The 25212-nt window shown below is 45.7% G+C and overlaps 2 protein-coding genes across 6 annotated transcripts in view; one reads left to right on the top strand and one right to left on the bottom strand.

Annotated features, from left to right (window-relative positions):
- LOC141121905 (uncharacterized) overlaps positions 1 to 25212 on the top strand; it is a 619894-nt gene that overhangs the window by 494212 nt on the left and 100470 nt on the right. The gene's annotated exons all lie outside the window — the stretch shown is intronic.
- The window catches only part of LOC141121841 (uncharacterized), a 168785-nt gene continuing 144907 nt past the window's right edge, over positions 1335 to 25212 (bottom strand). For 2 of the 5 annotated variants that reach the window (XM_073611571.1, XM_073611573.1), the window contains 2 exons: positions 4474 to 4615; positions 1530 to 3489 (listed from right to left, as the gene is read on the bottom strand). In XM_073611571.1, the coding sequence (XP_073467672.1) occupies positions 1916 to 3489; positions 4474 to 4615 (1716 nt within the window). In that variant the 3' untranslated portion in view covers positions 1530 to 1915. Of the gene's footprint in view, positions 3490 to 4473; positions 4616 to 25212 lie in introns of all 5 variants that reach the window. The other 3 variants (XM_073611574.1, XM_073611575.1, XM_073611576.1) reach the window with 3 other exon arrangements.

Genomic DNA, 25212 nt, shown 5'->3' with positions numbered 1-25212 from the left:
CACTTCCCAAAACCACTTAGTTATCACGTTTGCCTTATGGTAAGGAGCTCCATCATGCTGGAAAAGGCATTGTTGTTCACTAGCAAACTGTTTTTAGATGGTTGGGAGAAGTTGTTCTCGGGGCCTGAGGATGTTTTTGTACCATTTATTCATGGCTGTGTTCTTAGGCAAAATTGTGAGTGGGCCCACCACTCCCTTGGCTGAGAAGCAGCCAACCACACACATGAATGGTCTTAGGATGCTTTACTGTTCGCATGACAGTCACGCAAAGTGTTCCTATTATTTGTTTTTTTGGTATTTTTACGTTACCCTTTTGTCAAAACAGCAATATTCTTGACAAAAAGGTTTTACTTAAATAAAGACGTTATATAACGACTAAATCTGTGTCTGTAGTGCACGTTCAAACCTAACCATTAATAACAACATATTTAATTTTTCACTCCGGCAACAGTATATAATGAGTTTGGAAATTGTAGAGAAATGCTTAAATAATGCATTACAATTTAACTACACCCATTAGATTTTAGACAACTAAAATGAGTTTCAGTCGTTTAAAATGAACTGGATATTTAGTTTACTAAATACAACTAAAACACTTGCAGAAGACTAAAACAGGACTAAAACTACAATGCCATTTTAGTCCTAAACTAAATTAAAATTTGCTGCCAAAATTAACACTGCATAGGCAACGTTTAAAAATTTCTACAGGTTGCATGTTTTAAGTTACAGAGGAGGTCTAGGGCTAGAATTATTGCTCTCGCTCTAATGATCACGGTGATACCTCACATGTGTGGTTTGAACACCATTTTCATATGCGGGCGCGACTTACGTACGCTTATGCACGTGAGCTTGGCAGGACAGGGCGCGTTAAAATTTTTTTTTTTCTTTTACTTTTTATTTTTACACTGTTCTTTAAAAAAATAATAATAAATTGTGTCACTTTTATTCCTATCACAAGGAATGTAAACATTCCTTGTAATAGAAAAAAAGCATGCTGCCATTGTGCCGACGTATATCGGCGTGCAGCGGTCGGCAAGTGGTTAAATGTGAGATCTGGGGTCAAAAAGACCTCAGATCTCATATTTTACACTAAAATGCAATAAAAAAATAGTTTGGAAAAAAAAATGTTTCTTTAAGAGCTATGGGCAGAAGTGACATTTTGACGTCGCTTCCACCCTACAATTGTATGGAGCCGAGCGGGGGCCATCTTCCCCTCACTCAGCTCCATGCCAAGCAGGGAGGAGGACGCGATCGCCTCCGCCACTGCCGGCAGCTCCGGTAATCGGCGGAGCACGTCGGGGGGGTGGCCCCACCTATAAAAGTGATCTTGCGGTGAATCCACTACTGGGACCACGTTTCACTGAAAGCTGACCGCCTGCTGAAGAAGTGGATACCAGGGTTATGGTAGCTAGCTGCTGCCATAACAACAATATTCTACTTCAAAATGCCGCCGTATAATGACAGCGGGTGGTCCGTAAGTGGTTAAAAAATAAACATGACCAACATTTCTCACAGATGGACAAATACTTGTCATATGTGTTCAAATTTTTTTTTTTAATAGACCTCTAAGTGTTTGTGAAATCTTACACCACAAAATGTACTCAGCCAATGAAAGGTAATGACTCCATTTTTATTTTTTTACTGCTATCAATGGCCAACACGGTACAACACTTCATCCATGTCTTTGGTGATCTCTGATCTCCTTATGAACTGTTTCTTACATGATGAAGATCAGCCATGGTGTATATCTGAGGTGTATATCAGGGTGTGCTTCTTCCCCACATGAGAGCTGTGATGTCCAGCAACATTCATATAGAAGACATTTCCCGCACTCAAGGCACTAATACACCTCAAGGGTTGTGTGGATCCCTGATGTACAGGAAGACAGGACTTCAGTGCAGAAAAATTCCCTCACTCAGGAAAGTGTCTTCTCCCCTGTGTGAGATCTCTGATGTTTGGAAAGATTGAACTTCTGTGAAAAACATTTGCCGCACTCAGGACAGGAATACGGCTTCTCCCCCCTGTGAGATCTCTGATGTCTGTAAAGACCGGACATATCTGAAAAACATTTTCCGCACTCAGGACAGCAATACGGCTTCTCCCCCGTGTGAGATCTCTGATGTAGGTAAAGATGGGACTTCTGTGAAAAACATTTCCCGCACTCAGGACAGGAAAACGGCTTCTCCCCCGTGTGAGATATCTGATGTCTGGAAAGATGGGTCTTCCGTGAAAAACATTTCTCGCACTCAGAACAGGAATATGGTTTTTGCCCTGTGTGCGATCTCTGATGTGTATGAAGAGCAGACGTCTGTGAAAAACATTTCCCGCACTCAGGACAGGAATAAGGTTTTTCCCCAGTGTGAGATCTCTGATGTCTGGAAACATCAGACTTCTGTGAAAAACTTTTCCCACACTCAGGACAGGAATATGGTTTTTGCCCTGTGCGAGATCTCTGATGTGTGTAAAGAGCAGACATCTGTGAAAAACATTTCCCGCACTTAAGACAGGAATAAGGCTTCTCCCCGGTGTGAGATCTCTGATGTTTGTAAACATCATTCTTTTGTGAAAAACTTTTCCCGCACTCAGGACAGGAATATGGCTTCTCCCCTGTGTGTGATCTCTGATGTTTGGAAAGATCAGACTTCTGTGAAAAACTTTTCCCGCACTCAGGACAGGTATACGGCTTCTCCCCTGTGTGAGATCTTTTATGCACATCAATATTGTATTTATCGGTGAAACATTTCCCGCACTCAGCACAGGAATACGGCTTCTCCCCTGTGTGAGATCTCTGATGTCTGGAGAGATGGGTCTTCCGTGAAAAACATTTCCCGCATTCAGGACAGGAATACGGCTTTTCCCCTGTGTGAGATCTCTGATGTACGACAAGTTGTGATTTTTGGATAAAGCATTTCCCGCACTCAGGACAGGAATACGACTTTTCTCCTGTGTGAAATCTCTGATGTATGACAAGTTCTGATTTTTTACTAAAACATTGCCCACACTCAGGACAGGAATATGGCTTCTCTCCCATGTGAGATCTCTGATGTTTGGAAAGACTGGACTTCACTGAAAAACATTTTCCGCACTCAGGACAGGAATGCGGCTTCTCCCCCGTGTGAGATGTCTGATGTGCGTAAAGACTGGATTTCACTGAAAAACATTTCCCACACTCAGGACAGCAATACGGCTTCTCTCCTGTGTGAGATCTTATATGCACATTAAGATTGTATTTACAACGGAAACATTTCCCGCACTCAGTACAAGAAAACCTCTTCTCTGTTGGAAGGACGGCACCGTCCCTCACAGTCTGAGGTTCCTCAGGATAAGAGGAATACGATGGTCCATCTACACTGTGTGGTGCCGGATGGACATTTGAGGTAGTCGGGTTTTCTCCTGGACTATACTGTGTGATGTCCTCATCTTCTACTTTACAGTCTGGAGACAAAGTGAGACAATCCTCTGAGGTTTTCCTCATCTCCCGTCCATCTACTAAAATAGAAATAAAAAGATTATTACTAGACATGAGCAGATAGAATGCATTAAGGTTAAATAACATCCGACAATACCGGTCCCCCAGCCCCCCCGTTTTACTTACCTGACCCCTCGAAAGTCCCGCGCTCGCCCCCGGCATCCTCTTCACCGCTCAGCCTGGCCGTCGATTGGTTACAGTGGATGGATTGAAAGCAGCGCAGCCATTGGCTCGTGCTGCTGTCAATCACATCCAATGACGCGGTGCACCGGGGGGCGGGGCCGAGTGATACAGTGAGTAGGCTATGGCCGCCGGCTGTATCACGGGAGCGCGCCCGCAAGCACATAACACCATGCGAGGGAGCTCGCATGAAGGTGTTGGGTCCTTGCGGGGGGGGAGCCAAGACAGCCGCCGAGGGACCCCAGAAGACCAGGTATGGGGCCACTCTGTGCAAAATGAACTGCACAGTGGAGGTAAGTATAACATGTTTGTTATTTTAATAAAAAAATATATATATCTTTAGTGATCCTTTAAATGTTTACTGTAGACAAGTTGCAGAGGTCCAACACCGCTGCCTCCCATCTCCTTAGACTGCACTCAGTGACTTGGGTCTGAGACTATACAGACATATCCCTCCACCCGGCACAGCCAGCAGACTACAGAACAAGTGACCCTGGGAGAATTGTTCTATCAGAGATTTTGCTAGACTCGGGTATGGGGTACAAGACCCAAAGCACATACCCCAGATGCTTATGTCCACCTATGGTGAAAAGCAACATTTTACTATTAGCTGAACCCCAGAATCTCCATAAATCCAGTCTAGATACATAAATTGTGTCTGCAGCACAGAGACGGAAAATTATCTGACAGGAATACAGGAAGGGGAACACAGCTCAGGAAAGTGACCAGGGGATTACAGGCTGATATCACCCAGTCCCCACCTTACTCTGGACCAATCAGTGAGCAGTATGGGAGGAGGAATGTATTTAGTGTTAATGACCCACCTGTGCTGATCTCTGTAGGAGTGTCCTCCTCTATAAATGTCCCCGTTATTCCATCCTCCTCCATAGACTGCTGATCATCCCTCACATACCTCTCTTCTTCTTCTGCTTTCACCTCAAATTCTATATCGATTGGATCTCCACTCTAAATCAAGAAAATGAGAGAGAATATCATTTGTAAGATATAAGCTTTATCATTGTGACATCACATAAAAAAATCCACATTGTCTCCACAAGTCCATGTTCTAGATGCTCCGTCCCACCAACCTTGTAACAGTGAGGGATGGTGTGATCTTCCTGTGTGGAATCCCGGGAATACAGAGGACGGGGACATCTCTCTGGTGGGTTCCTGGTATTAGGTGGCTCCATCACTCCATACTCCTCATTCTCCTCTTTATACTCTTCTTTAACATCAATATTATCATCCCCGACTTTTCCACTCTGAATATAAAATAAAATATTCATCGTAACTAACATACTGTCTATAAATCACAACTACCAATAATTGTCAATCATCTACCTGATGATGGTGAGGGATGGTGTGACCTTCCTGTGTGGAATCCCGGGAATACAGAGGATGGGGACATCTCTCTTGTGGGTTTCTGTAGCTGGACAACTTCACCATGGTGTCCTGGTACAGATCTCTGTGTTCTTTAACTACTTGCCGACCAACTGTCGCAGTTGTACTGCTGCAGGTTGGCATGGCTGCGCGAATCGCCGTCATTGTACGTTGGCTCTTTAAATCGATATAGCAGGCATGTGAAGCTGGAGATGTACGCGCACATGGCGTGTCCCCAGAGCCAATGCGCATGGCCGCCGAGCACCCACAATTGCTCCTGACAGAGCCAGAATGGGGATCTATGTGTGTAAACACACAAATCCCGGTTCTGTCAGGGGAGTAGAGACAGATCGTGTTTTTCTACTAAGTAGGATCAGTCTCCTCCCCCAGTCAGTCCCATCCCCCCACAGTTAGAACACACAGTGAGGGAACACATTTAACCCCTTGATCGCCCCCTAGTGTTAACCCCTTCCCTGCCTGTGACATTTATACAGTAATCAGTGGCTATTTTTTAGCTCTGATCACTGTATAAATGTCAGTGGTCCCAAAAAGGTGTCAAAAGTGTCCGATCTGTCCGCCACAATGTCGCACTCCTGATAAAAATCGTAGATCACCGCCATTACTAGTAAAAAAAAAAAATAATAATAATAAAAATGCCATAAACATATCCCCTTTTTTGTAGACGCTATAACTTTTGCTCAAACCAATCAATATATGCTTATTGCAATTTTTTTACCAAAAATATGTAGAAGAATACATATCAGCTTAAACTGCTCAAGAAATTTTAATTTTTTTGGAATATTTATTTTAGCAAAAAGTACAAAATATTATGTTTTTTCTTCAAAATTGTCACTCTTTTTTTGTTTATAGCGCAAAAATAAAAATTGCAGAGGTGATCAAATACCACCAAAAGAAAGCTCCATTTGTGGGGAAAAAAAGGACGTCAATTTTGGTTGGGTGCAATGTCCGCGCAATTGTCAGTTAAAGCGACGCAGTGCAAAAAATGGCCTGGTCAGGAAGGGGGCAAATCCTTCCGGGGCTAAAGTGGTTAAGATACTTTGACTCCTCCATCACCCCATCCTCATCATCCTCCTCTTTTATCTCTTCTTTAACTTCAACTTTAGAATCTCTCAGTTTTCCACCCTGAATATATAATAAAAATGACATCAAAGGTAACAATGCAGGCAATGTACAGATCCTAATGATACTATCAGTGATTGTTCCTCATCTACCTGATGATGGTGAGGGATGGTGTGACCTTCCTGTGTGGAATCCCGGGAATAAAGAGGACGGGGACATCTCTCTGGTGGGTTCCCATTACTGGATCCATCTGTAGGAAACACACACACTGACTGAATACATTGTTTCTATGTGTTTATCAGATGATGGGGGATCTAGGTGGAGCCTCCGTACTGCTCTCTCCTTTACAATAAAGTCTCCTCTTACCCGGTGATGTGAGGGGCGGCTGATTGTCCATCATGACGTCCTTGTAGAGATCCTTGTGTCCTTCTAAATACTCCCACTCCTCCATGGAGAAATAGACAGTGACATCCTGACACCTTATAGGAACCTGACACACACAATGATACAGTCACCATCCAGACACATCCCTTGTCTGTTACTGGATAATGTCCCAGAATTCCCAGCACCGCTCACCTCTCTTCAATGATCTCTCTGGTGTCTTCTAGGATCTTCTTTGTATTTCTCTATTGTATCAGGGAGGGGGGTGGAGGCAATGTGATGGTCATATGATCTCCAGACTTCACAGGAGGAAAACTCTAGATCTGAACACAAATACTAAAATTAAATGATATTCCCAGAATCCTCCTCACCTCACCATTCAGGTCTCCATTTTATGAAAGCCCCACTTCAGACTGAGGTATAATTTACCCACACAGGACCCTCACACTATGCAGGTTCAAAGCTTGTAGCAGGTATTCTGATGTCATTACATACAATGCAGGACCAACAGTCCACTTTGCTAGTGAGGATGCCAAGGGCCCGCCCACATCCTAAGAGCATCAGAAACCAAAAAGAGATAGAGGGACATTGGGAGGGGGAGCTGCGAGGTCAGTGTGATGTCATAGGACATATAGGCTCTGGATGGAGGGACATTTGGATGGGGAGATTTGAGGGGTCCTCTATATGAGGCTCCTGTGCAAACCAAATCATTGTTCTTGGGTGCGTCCTACCTCTCCTAAACTGAAGAGTGAACTTTGACCTTTACCATACAGAAATCTGTCAGGAATCTGTGAAAGTAAGCTCTCATGTGATCAGGTGATGTGCGGAGGAACGGAGTGTAAATAGCAGACAATTTTCTCCAGAGCTCCTAATGGTGGGGATGGATTTTGCTGAGTGTTGGTGCCAAGTTTCCACCCCCCAGGATCACTGCAGGTGTGGAGAAAAGCTGTGTAAGAGGATATGGAGGAGAGCTGAGGAGGAGATCCAGGAATCAGGATAAAGGTCAGGACAAGCAACAGAGGAGCGCATCCAAGAGATGAAGCCGGGGTCACTACACAGAAAATCAATCCAAGGAAACAACAGGCAGGACGAGGAATAGCAAGAAGGAGCTCAGAGACAAATGAGAATATTGCTCAGCCAATGGGAGATTATCTCAGCATGACTTACATAATGAAGGAGATGAGGGGGAGGGGAGGAAGTCACTTATGGTGACCATAGAGACATGGAAATTCAGCTGGTTCAGCAGGGATCGGTCACATTTCCATCCATGTGTGGTCACTGCCGGATAAAAGTCACTCCATCAGCGGCTGCAGCCAATAGCTTCATCACTGATCTGTGTATTCTGAGAGCGGAGGAGCGCCCCCCATTGTCAGAATACAATAGTGCAGCGGGGAGGATTCCCCCATCCCCCTCCAATGTGTGGATGGGGGAATCACTTCAGTTTTTTCCTCTCATTCCATTGGCTGAATGATAAAACTGAACCATGTATGGCCAGCTTTGGAAACAAGATATATTAATCATCAACTGAACCCCCTGAAGAGGTTAATCTACGTATTACCTCCTCTGCTGCCAAATCCTGCAGTCTTCTCTCTACGTCTTACCAAAAAGAATGCCGCCTTTACCTGACATCACTTCCTGTCTGTATTCCATAGAGACTTCCTGTTTGGGTAGAGGTGAGATCACCACCTTGTGGAGCTTAGAGGAACTGCAGCTCAAAAAATGTCTCGTAGTGTGAACACGGCTATTTCCAAGTATAGAAATGAAGACACTGCAAGCTGTTTGAGGAGTCATGTTGAATTGTATAACAGGAAACAGGAAGTATAAGCAATGCAATATTATTACCATAGGGTATATTACAATAGGGTCACTGTGTTTGTATAAGAACTCCATAACATCTCCTTTTTTTTACATTCAATCCATCTTATACATAACATACTGTGTTACTGGTAGATACACTACAGATTGAGTCTTTTTGGCAGTTTTGAAACTCGAACGCTGCACAAGACCACAGTGATTTTGCCTGGGGAATGCTGTTCAGCTCCAGAAGGTGTTGAAGAGCTGCTCTCTTTCCTGGCTGGTGTGTTTGGTACAGAAGAACTTACTGGTATATGTGGCTTCATTATGTCATCCTCATGGTATCCTTCAGATATGATCGTAGTATTGTCTCTGCCTTGCTTACGTGGTCCAGTAGGACATGGGGAATTGTAGGACAAGGGGCATTGTGGGACTAGGGGCATTGGGGACTAGGGGCATTGTGGGACAAGAGGCATTGTGGAACTAGGGGCATTGTAGGACTAGGGGCATTGTGGGACAAGAGGCATTGTGGAACTAGGGGCATTGTAGGACTAGGGGCATTGTGGGACAAGGGGCATTGAAGGACTAGAGGCATTGTGGGACAAGGGGCATTGTGGGACATGGGGCATTGTAGGATAAGGGGCATTGTGGGACTAGGGGCATTGTGGGACTAGGGGCATTGTGGGACAAGGAGAATTGTGGAACAAGGATCAAGGGGCATTGTGGGACTAGGGGCATTGTAGGACAAGGGGCATTGTGGGACTAGGGGCATTGTGGGACTAGGGGCATTGTGGGACTAGGGGCATTGTAGGACTAGGGGCATTGTGGGACTAGGGGCATTGTGGGACAAGGAGCATTGTAGGACAAGGGGCATTGTGGGACTAGGGGCATTGTAGGACAAAGGGGCATTGTGGGACAAGGGGCATTGTGGGACAAGGGGCATTGAAGGACTAGAGGCATTGTGGGACAAGGGCATTGTGGGACAAGGGGCATTATAGGATAAGGGGCATTGTGGGACTAGGGGCATTGTGGAACAAGGATCAAGGGGCATTGTGGGACTAGGGGCATTGTAGGACTAGGGGCATTGTAGGACAAGGGGCATTGTGGGACTAGGGGCATTGTAGGACTAGGGGCATTGTAGGACTAGGGGCATTGAGCACCTCGGGAGGATCATGTGCAGGATGCCCATAGGTTTGTGCTATGAGATGTTCTGCCACTCGCAGGTCCACTCGATTGCGGCGGTAGAGATTGCCTTCCATATCCACAAGATATGAGTGAGGAGGAACTCTCTGAGCAGAGGTGCCCAGTCTCCAGTGACCAGTCCTGTCACCAGGCAGCAGCTTCATACAGATTGACTTTGATGGGGCAGTTTTGATGGGGGCAATATGATGGGGCAGTATAATGGGGGCAATTTTGATGGGGCAATCTTTATGGTGGCAGTATGATGGGGCAATTTTGATTGGGGCAGTTTGGATGAGGCAGTTTTGATGGGGCAGTTTTTATGGGGCAATTTGATGGGGGTAGTTTGATGGGGAAATTTTGATGGTGGCATTATGATGGGGCAGTTTTGATGAGGGCAATTTTGACGGGGACAGTATGATGGGGCAATTTTGATGGGGTCGGTATGATGGGGCATTTTTGTTGTTGGCAATATGATGGGGCAATTTTGATGGGGACGGTATGATGGGGCAATTTTGATGGGGGCGGTATGATGGGGCAATTTTGAGGAGGCGTTTTTGATGGTGGCACTATGATGGGGCAATTTTGATGGGGCAGTATGATGGGGCCAATTTTGATTGTGGCAGTTTTGATGGTGACAGTATGATGGGGGCAATTTGATGGGGCAATTTTGATGGTGGCAGTATGATGGGGCAATTGTGATGGGAGCAGTATGATTGGGCAGTTTTGATGGAAGCAGTTTTGATGGGGCAACTTTGATGGGGCAGTATGACGGGGCAATTTTGATGGTGGCAATTTGATGGGGGACAGTATGATGGGGCAGTTTTGATGGGGGCAGTATGATGGGGCAATTTTAATTTGGGCAATTTTGATGGTGACAGTATGATGGGGCAATTTGATGGGGCAGTTTTGATGGAGGCAATATGATGGGGCAATTTTGATGGTGGCAGTATGATGGGGCAATTTGATGGGGCAATTTTGATGGAGGCAGTATGATGGGGCAATTTTGATGGGGCAGTTTTGATGGGGGTAGTATGATGGGGCAATTTTGATGGTGGCAGTATGATGGGGCAGTTTTGATGGGGCAGTATGATGGGGGCAATTTTGATGGGGGCAGTATGATGGGGCAATTTTGATTGGGGCAGTATGATGGGGCAATTTTGATTGGGGCAGTTTTGATGGTGGCAGTATGATGGGGCTGTTGTGAGTGTGGTACGGAATCTCAATTAAGATCTCAGTGTTTTGTTTTTCAGTGCCTCCAACCCTACGGTAAATTTATGAACTTGTTCATCAACCAGTACATACCACAATACTTTCCTGAGTTTGTTAATTTATGGGGATTTCTTACCAATGTAGAAATATCTCCCAACAAAATTAATAAGTAAATAATTTGACTTTATTAATTAACAAGTATAGTTATACAATGTTATACAGAACTGGAATTTCTGGTGATTGATATTTTACACACATTACCAAAACATTAACATGCTTGATAGCTGCTGATCCAAGACTGATTCATTTTTATGAATGTGAGCCTCTCAACGGAGTCTGTGGACAGGCGCACTCTATGATCCTTTACAAACCCTCCAGCAGCACTGAATATGCGTTCATAAAGAACGCTGGATGCAGGACAGGCCAGTAGCTCAATTGCATATTGAGCAAGTTCTGGCCAGTGGTCCATCCTCAAGACCCAGTAACCCAGTGGATGGTCTGTTGGAATGGTCTGCTCTTGCCCCTAGATATTCCTGCACCATGTAATGCAGACGCTGGCGATGGTTGCTTGAACTGATCAGGCCTTGGCGCTGAGGACTAAAAAATTGTCTAAAGGCAATCGGTCAGCCGGCCACCTTCTCCACCGCTCTTCCTCTGACTGACCAAAGCCTCAGCAACACGTTGTCCAGCACCAGGAAATTGTAACCCCCCAGGGTCTGGAAACGCATTGCACACACCTTTCTTCATGGCCTCCTGAAGATGTTTCATCCCCTGCTCCCTCTGCGAAGGCAGGATGAATTCTGCAACCTTATCCTTGTAATGTGAATCAAGAAGGGTTGCCAGCCAGTAATGATCCCTCTCCTTGATACCACGAATCCTAGGGTCCTTTCGCATTCGATTGTGAGTCCTCTGGGTCACTGAGGATGACATTGTCAGCAACTACCTCCTCCCAACCATGTACAACTCCTTGGGTTTCTGGGGACTGAAAACCATCCCTTGAAGACTGCTGCTGAGTGTTATCCTCTACATCCATGCTGACACAATCCTCCTCTTCTTCCTGTGTGTTTGGCGGGCCCACAGGAATTCTATCTGGATAAAGGGGGCCTTGAGAGGTAAGTCCTTCTCTTCCTCCCGCTGTTCTGCCTCAAGTGCCCTGTCCATTATTCCACAAAGCGTGTGCTCCAACAGGAAGACAAGAAGGACAGTATCACTGATGCATGCATTGTCGCTGCTCACCATCCTCGTGGCCTCCTCAAATGGTGACAGGACAGTGCATGCATCCTTGATAAGTAGCCACTGGCATGGCGAAAAAAAGCCAAGCTCCCCTGACCCTGTCCTGATGCCATACTCACACAGGTACTCATTGATGGCCCTCTGCTGTGAGTGCAGCCGCTGCAGCATTACCAACGTTGAGTTCCACCTGATGGGCATGTCACAAATGAGGAGGTTGGTTGGCAGGTTGCATTCCTTTTGAATATCAGCCAGCCGAGCACTGGCATTGTATGACCGGCAGAAATGACCACAGACTTTTCTGGCCTGCCTCAGGAGATCCTGTAAGCCTGGGTACCTGCTCAAGAACCACTGCACCACCAAATTCAGGACGTGTGCCAAACATGGGACATGGTTCAAGTGTCCCTGTCAGAGGGCGGAGAGAAGGTTGGTGCCATTGTCGCATACAACCATTCCTGGCTGAAGCTGGTGTGGCGTCAACCACCTCTGAGCCTGCCCCTACAGGGCTGATAGAATCTCTGCCCCAGTATGGCTCCTGTTTCCTCAGCAGACCAACTCAAGCACCGCATGGCATCTTTTTGCCTGAGTGCTTGCGTAGGCCCTTGACCGCTTACGGAGCACCACTGGCTCAGAGGAGAAATCAGAAGAAGAGGCCATAGAGGAAGAAGAAGAGGAGGGGGTGGAGGAGAGAGCTGTGGCAGACTGACCACTAGCATTTTGGATGCGTGGTAGTGGAACAAGCTCCAACAATACTGAACCCTGTCCTGTATCCTTCCCAGCTGCCAGCAGAGTTATCCAGTGCGCCTTGAAGGAAAGGTAACGTCCCTGCCCATGCCTGCTGGACCATGAGTCAGCCGTAAAATGCACCTTACTGCTGACCACCCTGACCAACGAGGCCAAAACATTGCCTTCCACAATGTCTGGTCAAGCATGTGGTGCCCAAGCGGCTGCTGTTCTGGTCACGCTTGATCCGCTTCAGACATAGGTTGCAAACAGCAACGGTGTGATCTGCTGCACACGTGTCAAAAAAGGCCCACACCAAGGAACTTTTCAAAATCAGCGAGGTGTCAGCAGCAACCTGCACCTGCGGAACTCTGCGGTGTGATGCAGTAGGGTGGCTGCCCTTAAGCTGCCCCCTAGAGGACATCCTGTCTCGTTGGATTTGTGCCTCCTCCTCCTCTCTTCTATTAGGCACCCAAGTAGAGTCAGTAACCTCATCATCCCCTCCCTCCTCATCACTGGAGCAAACTTAGCAGTATGCTGCGGCTGGGGGAACATGACTGCCAGTTTCTAGTCCTTCTCGGGCACCCCCTCTCTCTAGGCTCACGTTACTCCCTTCCTCAACCTGGGAACCAACATCGGAGCCTTCTAATCACTGCGCATCCTCCATCAGCATGTACCCAACACTGTGGTCAAATAGTTCGGGGGGACTCCTCCGTGCATGATGGTGGGGCTACGGAAGAAGTGACTGTGGACAAGGAGCCGGTGGAATAGGCCACTTTGGCAGCTGCATTGGAAACGGAAAGCAAACTACTCTGAGCCTGGGTGACAGAGGATGAGGAGGGTGAGGACGGCTTTGTTATCCACTCCACAAACTCTTCTGCATGTTCTGGCTCAATAGCACAGCCAGCAGCAGAAAAAAAGGACAAGCGTGCCCCGCGGCCACCTGCAGGGGATGCACCATGTCCGCGACCAGCACTGTTGACTGTAGACACAGAGCCTGCTTGCCCTCTTTTAGTGGCCTGTGATATAATGTATATTTTGTTTGGCAACACCACACTGCACTGTGTTGTGTGCTGTGTACACCACCAGAAAAGTAGTAGCAACTGCATTATGGCTGCACTGTATTGTGTACTGTGTACACCGCCAGAAAAGTAGTAGCAACTGCACTACGGTTGCACTGTTTTATGTGCTGTATACACCACCAGAAAAGTAGTAGCAACTGCACTATGGCTGCAGTGTATTAAGTAATGTGTACACCATCAGAAAAGTAGTAGCAACTGCACTACGGTTGCACTGTATTGTGTGTTGTGTACACCACCAGAAAAGTAGTAGCAACTGCACTACGGTTGCACTGTATTGTAGACATGTGCACCGTCAATAAATTTGTTTAGTTCCGTTCCGTTTCGTATTAGCCGTGGATTCGCACGAAATACGAATTTTCGTTAGGTTCGTTAACTTTTCGTAACAACTATGAACGTTCGTTATGATGAATTTAAAAAGCAAAAAATACCTTTCTCAATGTGCCAGTCGTCGGACTCATTATGCTCATTATGAGGGGCTCCCACCATCCCTGTGCTGTGCTCACTTCCTCCTAGGTCTGTACCCCTGCTGTGCTCATTATGAGGGGCTCCCACCATCCCTGTGCTGTGCTGACTTCCTGGGTTTGTACCCCTGCTGTGCTCATTATGAGGGGCTCCCACCATCCCTGTGCTGTGCTCATTATGAGGGGGCTCCCACCATCCCTGTGCTGTGATGACTTCCTGGGTTTGTACCCCTGCTGTGCTCATTATGAGGGGCTCCCACCATCCCTGTGATGACTTCATGGGTTTGTACCCCTGCTGTACTCATTATGAGGGGCTCCCACCATCCCTGTGCTGACGAGGAAGTCAGCACAGCACAGGGATTGTGGGAGCCCCTCATAATGAGCACATCATAGGGATGTGGAAGCCCCTCATAATGAGCACAGCAGGGGTACAAACCCAGGAAGTCAGCACAGCACAGGGATGGTGGGAGCCCCTCATAATGAGCACAGCAGGGGTACAGCCCCAGGAGGAAGTACGAATTTTCGATTTGTATGAAACGAACCGCACATGTCTACTGTATTGTGGGCTGTGTACATCACCAGAAAAGTAGTAGAAACAGAACACCACGCAATGCACTGTAGATATACCCTACATTGGATACCCGGAAATACTCTGAAATACTCTGCAATACCCAGCAATACTCTGCAATACTCTGCAATACTCCACAATACCCCGCAATACCCCGCAATACTCTGCAATACCCTGCAATACCCCGCAATACCCCTGGTATTTTTTTTTATCACTTTTATTCCTATTACAAGGAATGTAAACATCCCTTGTAATAGGAATGTGGCATGACAGGTCCTTTTTACAGTGAGATATGGGGTCAATAAGACCCCACATCTCACCTCTAGGCTGGGAAGCCTGAAAAAAAAAAAAAAAAAGATCCTGGCTTTGATCCTAGCAGTGAGTCGGTAGAAGCATCGGAGGGCGGCGGGAGGGGGGGGACGTCCCCTCTCGCCTCCTGCAAGAACGACCAAGCAGTGGAACAGCCACTATGATCATTCTTATGGTGTAGGAAATCGCCGGCTGAAAAAGCTGATATGTGAATGATGCCTGTAGCTGCACCCATCATTCAGATATCCCCGCACAAAGTCAAGGACGTCGTATGACAGCCGGCGGGCGGGAAGTGGTTAAAACACATTTTTTTTAACACAAAGTTGTCCATTTATACAATATTTCTAACACATAGCATGTACATGCCAAAAATGACACCCCAAAATAGATTCTCCTACTCCTGAGTACGGTGATACCCCATGTGTGAGACTTCCACAGCCTGGACACATACAGAGACTGAGCATGGCAGAGTATAGCTGAGCATGGCGGAGTATGGCAGGGTATTGTAGGGTATCGCCGAGTATGACTGGGTATGGCAGAGTATGGCTGGGTATCACCGAGTATTGCAGAGTATGGCTGGGTATGGCAGAGCATGGCAGGGTGTCACTGAGTATGGCTGAGCATAGCTGGGCATGGCTGAGTATTGCAGGGTATCGCCGAGTATGACTGGGTATGGCTGGGTATCACCGAGTATTGCAGAGTATGGCAGGGTATGGCAGAATATTGCAGGGTATGGCAGAGTATTGCTGGGTATGGCAGAGTATTGCAAGGTATTGCAGGGTATTGCGGGGTATTGCAGAGTATTGCAGGGTATTGCGGGGTATTGCAGAGTATTGCAGGGTATTGCGGGGTATTGCAGGGTATTGCAGAGTATTGCGGAGTATTGCGCAGTATTGCGGAATATTGCAGGGAATTTCAGGGTATTGCAGAGTATTGCAGGGTATTGCAGAGTATTGCAGGGTATTGCGGAGTATTGCGGGGTATTGCAGAGTATTGCGGGGTATTTCGGGGTATTGCAGGGTATTGCAGAATATTGCAGAGTATTGCGGGTGTATTGCGGGGTATTGCAGGGTATTGCAGAGTATTGTGGGGTATTGCAGAGTATTGCGGGGTATTGCAGGGTATTGCGGGGTATTGCAGAATATTGCGGAGTATTGCAGAGTATTGCGGGGTATTGCAGAGTATTGCGGGGTATTGCAGAGTATTGCGGGGTATTGCAGAGCATTGCAGAGTATTGCGGGGTACTGCGGGGTATTGCAGAGTATTACGGGGTATTGCAGGGTATTGCGGGGTATTGCAGAGTATTGCGGGGTATTGCAGAGTATTGCAGGGTATTGCGGGGTATTGTGGGGTATTGCAGAGTATTGCGGGGTATTGCAGAGTATTGCGGGGTATTGTGGGGTATTGCAGGGTATTGCGGGGTATTGCAGAGCATTGCAGAGTATTGCGGGGTATTGCAGAGTATTGCGGGGTATTGCAGAGTATTGCAGAGTATTACGGGGAATTGCAGGGTATTGCAGAGTATTGCGGGGTATTGCAGAGTATTGCAGAGTATTGCAGAGTATTGCAGGGTATTGCGGGGTATTGCAGGGTATTGCAGAGTATTGCGGAGTATTGCGCAGTATTGCGGAATATTGCAGGGAATTTCAGGGTATTGCAGAGTATTGCGGGGTATTGCAGAGTATTGCGGGGTATTTCGGGGTATTGCAGGGTATTGCAGAATATTGCAGAGTATTGCGGGTGTATTGCGGGGTATTGCAGGGAATTGCAGGGTATTGCAGAGTATTGTGGGGTATTGCAGAGTATTGCGGGGTATTGCAGGGTATTGCGGGGTATTGCAGAATATTGCGGAGTATTGCAGAGTATTGCGGGGTATTGCAGAGTATTGCGGGGTATTGCAGAGTATTGCGGGGTATTGCAGAGTATTGCGGGGTATTGCAGGGTATTGCGGGGTATTGCAGAGCATTGCAGAGTATTGCGGGGTACTGCGGGGTACTGCGGGGTATTGCAGAGTATTGCAGAGTATTACGGTGTATTGCAGGGTATTGCGGGGTATTGCAGAGTATTGCGGGGTATTGCAGAGTATTGCAGGGTATTGCGGGGTATTGTGGGGTATTGCAGAGTATTGCGGGGTATTGCAGAGTATTGCGGGGTATTGTGGGGTATTGCAGGGTATTGCGGGGTATTGCAGAGCATTGCAGAGTATTGCGGGGTATTGCAGAGTATTGCGGGGTACTGCGGGGTATTGCAGAGTATTGCAGAGTATTACGGGGAATTGCAGGGTATTGCAGAGTATTGCAGAGTATTGCGGGGTATTGCAGAGTATTGCAGAGTATTGCAGGGTATTGCGGGGTATTGTGGGGTATTGCAGAGTATTGCAGAGCATTAGGGATGGCTGAGCATGGATGGATGGATGGCAGTTGTCACAGAGCACCGCTGTGGGCACTACAGATGCAGCCCACAGCGCTGCTGCCATCCGAACTCTCCCCCGCTCCACTCACAGTGTACCGATCGGTACACAGAGTGGAAAGAGGTATGTTTGTTTACATGTGATCGCTCCGCCATTTGACGGAGCGATCACATGGTAAACAGCCGCGATTAGCAGCCATTTACCGGTATCCGTGATGCGCCGGGTCCTCTAGAACCGGCGGTCACGGATGTTTTTGGGTGCGCGCCCCAGGGGGTGTGCGAGAGCAGAATTCTGGGAGGACGTGTCACTGTACGCCCTCCCAGAGTTAAGAAACCACCCTGTAGCCGTCATTCGGCTATGAGCCGGTTGTTAAGTGGGTAAATGAACCTGTGTACATGTACACATTAGATAACATTGGATGAGTTCAGGGGCAGCTGAAAAAAGCAGCCAACTGCCTCTGAATGTCAGTTTACCAGCAGCCGTGTACACAAGCCTAGACCAGTAATGGTGAACCTTGGCACCCCAGATGTTTTGGACCTACATTTCCCATGATGCTCCACTACAATACAGAGTGCATGAGCATCATGGGAAATGTAGTTCCAAAACATCTTGGGTGCCAAGGTTCTCCATGACTGGCCTAGACAATCCATATGGGCAGCAGATGATCATGATAAACCACCCTACATACAGCACATGATAAGCTTAACACATAAACTAGAAAATACAATCCCTACAATTTTAAGAGAAAAAGATTCATTAATATTCGTCTGGTCTGTATCTTACCAACAGTTTAAAAGGGGAAGATGTCCGACCAATTATAAGAACATTGAGTGGTTCCAGTCACAAGGTCCAGTAAGATGGGGAGAGGTCAAATATCAGAAGACTTCTTGATCGTCTAGGGGGTGTATGCGGCGTGTGGGTCTGTGATCCTCTCTATGGCCCTCACATCCTTTATACCTTCTGGGACAATAACCTCATACAATTATCATGAGCTCAGCCCAGAAGGTTTGGCTTATTCCCCATTGGTTGGAGAACTCTAATGATTTACCTGATGAGCTCAGGCAATATCATCTTCAGCCACTAGGCGTGTCTGAGGACAGAAAATGTGTTCTGAATTATTTGGTAAAAGAAAATATATTCCCTATATAATGGACATCTATTTATATATTGGGGCTTATGAATATATATCTATATTATTCAGGAACCCCGGCAATTGGTACAAAATACAATACATTTAGTATAAATTTGATTAATCACTATCACACACAATGGATGTTTATATGGATTAATGCATGACTCCCGCATATCCTATGAAGACCTATTTGTCTTGGGACAACACATGTTATCTGGGGATTTTCATGTAGATGTGGTCACGGTTTCTATGTTTTTATAACAATGATGGGTATCTAAACACAATTCTTTGTTTGTACTATATTAAAATATTATATTTCTACTTTATGATGACATATATGTACAATGTCACATCTATACAGGTTATAAATGTTTTCCTACAGCATTTGAAATGAACCTTGGAGCGGTTCCATGAGGATCTAAATCAGGTTTAGCTGTCCAAACAATTCCTCCTTCCAGTCATCTCAAACACGTATTTTGCATATTCGGCTCTTCAGATACTTCTTGAGCCTGTTAGTGCTTCTGATGTATCATTAATCTCGTATCTCAGTCATTGTCTGAGGGAAAAGTCAACATGGAGTTCTTATTCTGGAGGTGATCTCACCCTGTGAGACAATGGGGGTTATTTACCCAAAGCTCTTCCTATAATTGAAGTCTTTGTGACTTGGGTGTGAAGACACACATGTGACCTTGTCAGCTGGTTTCCTATCAGACGGCTCTATTGTTCTCTATTGTTCAGGTCATTCGGGTTCAACATGAGTTTTTGTGTCTTGACTTCAGCAATCGACCTTCTCTGATGGGGGGGGGGGAGGGGAACGCTCTCCTGGAGTGACGACTCCTAAGCTGAAAGTTCCATGAAAAATAGAATATGTAAAATATCTCGGCCATGACAGGGCAATTTTGATTGGGGCAATTTTGATGGGGCAAGTTTTATGGGGCAATTTTGATGGGGCAATTTGATTGGGGCAATTTTGATGGGGCAATTTGATGGGGCAAGTTTGATGTGGCAATTTTGATGGGGCAATTTTGATGGGGCAAGTTTTATGGGGCAATTTGATGGGGCAATTTTGATTGGGGCAATTTTGATTGGGGCAGTATGATGGGGCAGTTTTGATAGGGAATTTTGATGGTGCCAGTATGATGGGGCAGTTTTGATAGGGAATTTTGATGGTGGTAGTATGATGGGGCAGTTTTGATAGGGAATTTTGATGGTGGCAGTATGATGGGGCAGTTTTGATAGGGAATTTTGATGGTGGCAGTATGATGGGGCAATTTTGATGAAGAAATTTTGATGGGGCAGTATTATGGGGCAATTTGATGGGGCAGTTTTGATGGGGGTAGTTTTGATGGGGGTAATACGATGAGGCAGTTTTGATGGGGGTAGTTTTGATGGGGGTAATATGATAGGGCAGTTTTTATGGGGCAGTATGATGGGGGGGATTTTGATGGGGCAGTTTTGATGGGGGTGGTATTGTTATGAGTGTGGTATGGAATCTTAATTAAGATCTCAGTGTTTTGCTTTTCAGTGCCTCCAACCTTACAGTAAATTTTGTGAACTTAGTTCATATAATCAGTACATACCACAATCCTTTCCTGAGTTTGTTAATTTCTTACCAATTTATAAATAGCTCCCAACAAAATTAATAAGTAAATAATTTGACTTTATTAATTAACCGCTTGCCGACTGGCTCATGCCGATATACATCGGCAGAAGGGCACATACAGGCAGATTAACGTACCTGTATGTTGCCCTTTAAGAAGCGGTTTACGGTCGGCATATGCGCGCGCACCATGACCTCCGTGAGTGTGATCGCGGGTCCAGCGGACTCGATGTCTGCGGGGATACCCGCAATCGTCTCACGGAGAGGAGGAATGGGGAAGTGCTGATGTAAACAAGCATTTCCCCGTTCTGCCTAGCGACAGGACACTGATCACAGCTCCCTGTGATCGGGAGCGGTGATCAGTGTCGTGTCACACGCAGCACCTCCCCCCCACAGTTAGAATCACTCCCTAGGACACACTTACCCCCTTCACTGCCCCCTAGTGGTTAACCCCTTCACTGCCAGTCACATTAAAACAGTAATCAATGCATTTTTAATCGCACCGATCGATGTATGAATGTGAATGATCCCAAAATAGTGTCAAAAGTGTCCGATGTGTCCGCCATAATGTCGCAGTCACGATAAAAATTGCTGATCGCTGCCATTACTAGTAAAAAAAAAATATTAATAAAAATGCCATAAAACTATCTCCTATTTTGTAGACGCTATAACTTTTGCGGAAACCAATCAATATGCACTTATTGCAATTTTTTTTACCAAAAATATGTAGAAGAATATCGGCCTAAACTGAGGAAAAAAAATGTTTTTTATATATTTTTTGAGGGATATTTATTATAGCAAAAAGTAAAAAATAATGCGTTTTTTTTTTTTAAATTGTCAATCTTTTTTTTTTATAGCGCAAAAAATAATTACCGCAGAGGTGATCAAATACCACCAAAAGAAAGCTCTATTTGTGGGGAAAAAAAGGATGTCAATTTTGTTTAGGAGCCACGAGCACGCAATTGTCAGTTAAAGCGACGCAGTGCCGAATCGCAAAAAACGCTCTGGTCTTTTGCCAGCCAAATGGGCCGGGGCTGAAGTGGTTAACACTCCGGCTCCATGCACACTGAAGCTCAAAAACGTCCGTTTTTGGGAGTTTTGGCATTTTTTTTAACAGCCCATAAACTCCCCTCTATGTTATCCTATGTGTCCATGCACACATGGACGTTTTTGGACGTTTATCAGCAGTGGAGTTTATGGGCTGTTTTCTGAATGCCATAAAATCGCGTTCAGGAGTCATTTGTCTGACCACAAAAAAACGCAAAACGCTCATAAACGTTGATAAATGTCGATGAACGCTCAAAAACGTGGCTCACCAGCAGGGTCATCTTAACAACATCATGGGCCCCTGGGCAAAGTAATGCACTAGGGCCCCCGACTAGGGAGATGGTGACCTGTGGCATGCTATGTGCGTGGTGGCAAGGAGGGGGTGTGGCTAAATAATGCTACATATTGGGTGTGGCTTTTGAGTCTGAGTAAAAGCAAAAAATACACACAACCAGGGAATTATCCCAAATTAAATTCACCCCCTATACACACTGCCCCCCCCCCCCCCCCCATATTCACGGACACTCTGTTTACACTGACTTTTTTTCCCTGTACACACTGCTCCCACTCTTTTTTTAAACTATCCCCCTCCCTGTACACATTGCCCCTCTCTCATAAATGCCTCTCCCAGTGGCCTGTATTTATGTATGACTGTACACAGTATGGGGGGGGCATGAGGGCACAGTACAGAGGGGTTGGGGGACACAGTAAAGGGAAGGTCAGGAGGGTACAGTATAGGATGTAGTAACGAATAGTGTCAGATTTGGGTAGTATAGGGTGGTAGAGTGGAATATCTCCCAACAAAATTAATAATGAAATAATTTGACTTTATTAATTAACCACTTCAATACCGGGCCTATTCTGGCACTTCTCTCCTACATGTAAAAATCATCATTTTTTTGCTAGAAAATTACTCAGAACCCCCAAACATTATATTTTTACATAATATATTATATATATTTTTAGCAGACACCCTGGAGAATAAAATGGCGGCCATTGCAACTTTTTATCTTGCACGGTATTTGCACAATCATTTTTCAAACGCCTTTTTTTTTTTTGGAAAAACAACGGTTGCATGAATTAAAAAAAATAACAAAACAGTAAAGTTAGCCCATTTTTTTTTTGTATAATGCGAAAGATGATGTTAGGCCGAGTAAATAGATACCTAACATGTCACACTTTAAAATTGCGCACACTCATGGAATGGCGCCGAACTTCGGTACTTAAAAATCTCCATAGGCGACGCTTTGAAAATTTTTACAGGTTACCAGTTTAGAGTTTCAGAGGAGGTCTAGTGCTATAATTGTTGCACACGCTCTAACGCACGCGGCAATACCTCACATGTGTGGTTTCAACTGCGTTTACATATGTGGGTGGGACTTACATGTGCGTTCGCTTCTGAACGCGAGCTACCGGGGACAGGGGGGGGTTTAAATTTTTTTTTTCTTTTTTTACATTTTTTTTTTTCTTTTTTACATTTTTTTTTTATCACTTTTATTCCTATTACAAGGAATGTAAACATCCCTTGTAATAGGAATCTATTGTGACAGGTCCTCTTTATGGAGAGATGCGGGGTCAATAAGACCCCACGTCTCTCCTCCAGGCTGGAAAGCATGAGACTGTGAAAAAAAATTCACCGATCTCATGCTGACAGCCGCGATCGTGGCTTTGTTTACTTCCGGGAACCTGGGCGTGACGTCATAACGTCGCCCCCGGGCCTCCGACAGTCATAGAGATTACTGGTGACCATCTGGTCACTGGAAATCTCTATCATCATCATCCAGCGCCGGACAATTCTTTCTCCAGGCCCCCGATGGCACAGGAGAGCCCGGAGAAGCACCGGATGGCGGCAGGAGGGGGGGCGTCCCCTCCCATCGACTATAAGAACGATCAAGTGGTGGAACTGCCACTATGATCATTCTTATCGTGCACAGAATCGGCGGCTGGAAAGAATGATATCTGAATGATGCCTGTAGCTACAGGCAGGGGCGTTGCTAGGTCTACAAAAGATCTGGGGCTAGAGCCCATAGCAGCGTAGTAAAGAAGGTCATACGCTTGGGCGGGCATATACAGTAATATACATGTGTTTGTATATATCCCCAGAGAGCCCCCACTTACATCAGGGTCCACAGAGAGTCCCCCACTTACATCAGGGTCCCCAGAGAGTCCCCCACTTACATCAGGGTCTCCAGAGAGTCCCCCATTTACATCAGGGTCCCCAGAGAGTTCCCCACGTACATCAGGGTCCCCAGAGAGTTCCCCACTTACATCAGGGTCTCCAGAGAGTCCCCCACTTACATCAGGGTTTCCAGAGAGTTCCCCACTTACATCAGGGTCCCCAGAGAGTCCCCCACTTACATCAGGGTCTCCAGAGAGTTCCCCACTTACATCAGGGTCTCCAGAGAGTTCCCCACTTACATCAGGGTCCCCAGAGAGTCCCCCACTTACATCAGGGTCTCCAGAGAGTTCCCCACTTACATCAGGGTCTCCAGAGAGTCCCCCACTTACATCAGGGTCCCCAGAGAGCCTCCCCTCAGGGACCACTGCAGAGACTCGGGGCTATGGGCCCCAGATTCGGGGCTATAGCCCCAAAAGCCACCCCCTAGTGACGCCACTGGCTACAGGCATCATTCAGATTTCCCCTCACAAAGTCATATGACGCCCTAAGGTATTGAAGTGGTTAAAACTCCGGCTCCATGCACACTGAAGCTCATAAAGGGCCGTTTTTGGGAGTCTGGGCATTTTTTTTAACAGCCCATAAATTCCCCTCTATGTTATCCTATGTGTCCATGCACACATGGACGTTTTTGGACGTTTATCAGCAGTGGGCTGTTTTCTGAACGCCATTAAACCGCATTCAAGAGTCGTTTTTCTGACCACAAAAAACACCAAACGCTCATGAACATTGATAAACGTTGATAAACGCTAAAAAACGTGACTCACTAGTTTTTTTTTAACGTTTTTGATCCATTGAAAAAAAAAAAAAAAAAAAACGCTAATAAACGCTATTGCAAAAAAAGTTTAAAAAAACTTTGAAAGACTCACTGCAAAGCTACTGGCATTGTTATAAGTTATTTGAACGTCCAGTGTGCATACAATTTCATACAGAACTGGAATTTTTGGTGATTGATATTTCACACACACATTATCAAAACATCAACACGGTGATCAAACGATATTTCTTAATATATTACAAATAACTCAGGGGAGCCCAAATTGTTCTGTTAGAAAAATATGTGCGGTAATCGCGCTTTACGTTCAAGAACACACTGGGGGTTATTCACGAAAGGCAAATCCACTTTGCACTACAAGTGCAAACTACAAGTGCAAAGTGCACTTGAAATCGCACTGAAAGTGCACTTGGAAGTGCAGTCACTGTAGATCTGAGGGGGACAGGAAAATGCAAGGAATATAAAAAAACAGCATTTTAGCTTGCACATGATTGGACAATAAAATCAGCAGAGCTTCCCCTCATTTCAGATCTACCCCTCAGATTTATAGCGACTACACTTCCAAGTGCACTTCCAGTGCAATTTTGCACTTGTAGTTTGCACTTGTAGTGCAAAGTGGATTTGCCTTTAGTAAATAACCCCCAATATCCCTTGTCGCTCGGGGAAACAGTCCTCTGAATTTCTCTGGAATCCGGAAGGAAACCAAAGTAGGTCTCACGGAGTCAACAGAAAAACATTGCCAATTTGAAAAAAATATGAAATCAACAGAACTTACTAAAATTGAATGGGACAATAATACTCTCCCTGGGACTACAGAAATTGAAATAGATGTTATACAAGTTTGTGTCTGAATTCCCCCCAAACACGGCTTCAATTAAACACAGCCTAGACAATCAATATGGGCAAATGATAATGATAAATCACCCTACACACAGCATATGATACTATCAATATATATACTATAAAATATAATCCCTACAATTATGAGAGAAAAAGATAATTGAGATTTGTATGGTCTGTACCT

This window comes from Aquarana catesbeiana, unplaced genomic scaffold (genome assembly GCF_042186555.1).
Source record: "Aquarana catesbeiana isolate 2022-GZ unplaced genomic scaffold, ASM4218655v1 unanchor233, whole genome shotgun sequence".
NCBI classification, from domain to species: Eukaryota; Metazoa; Chordata; class Amphibia; order Anura; family Ranidae; genus Aquarana; species Aquarana catesbeiana.
The sequence above is the reverse complement of the archived record's forward strand: the minus strand, read 5'-3'. Positions and strand labels throughout refer to the sequence as shown.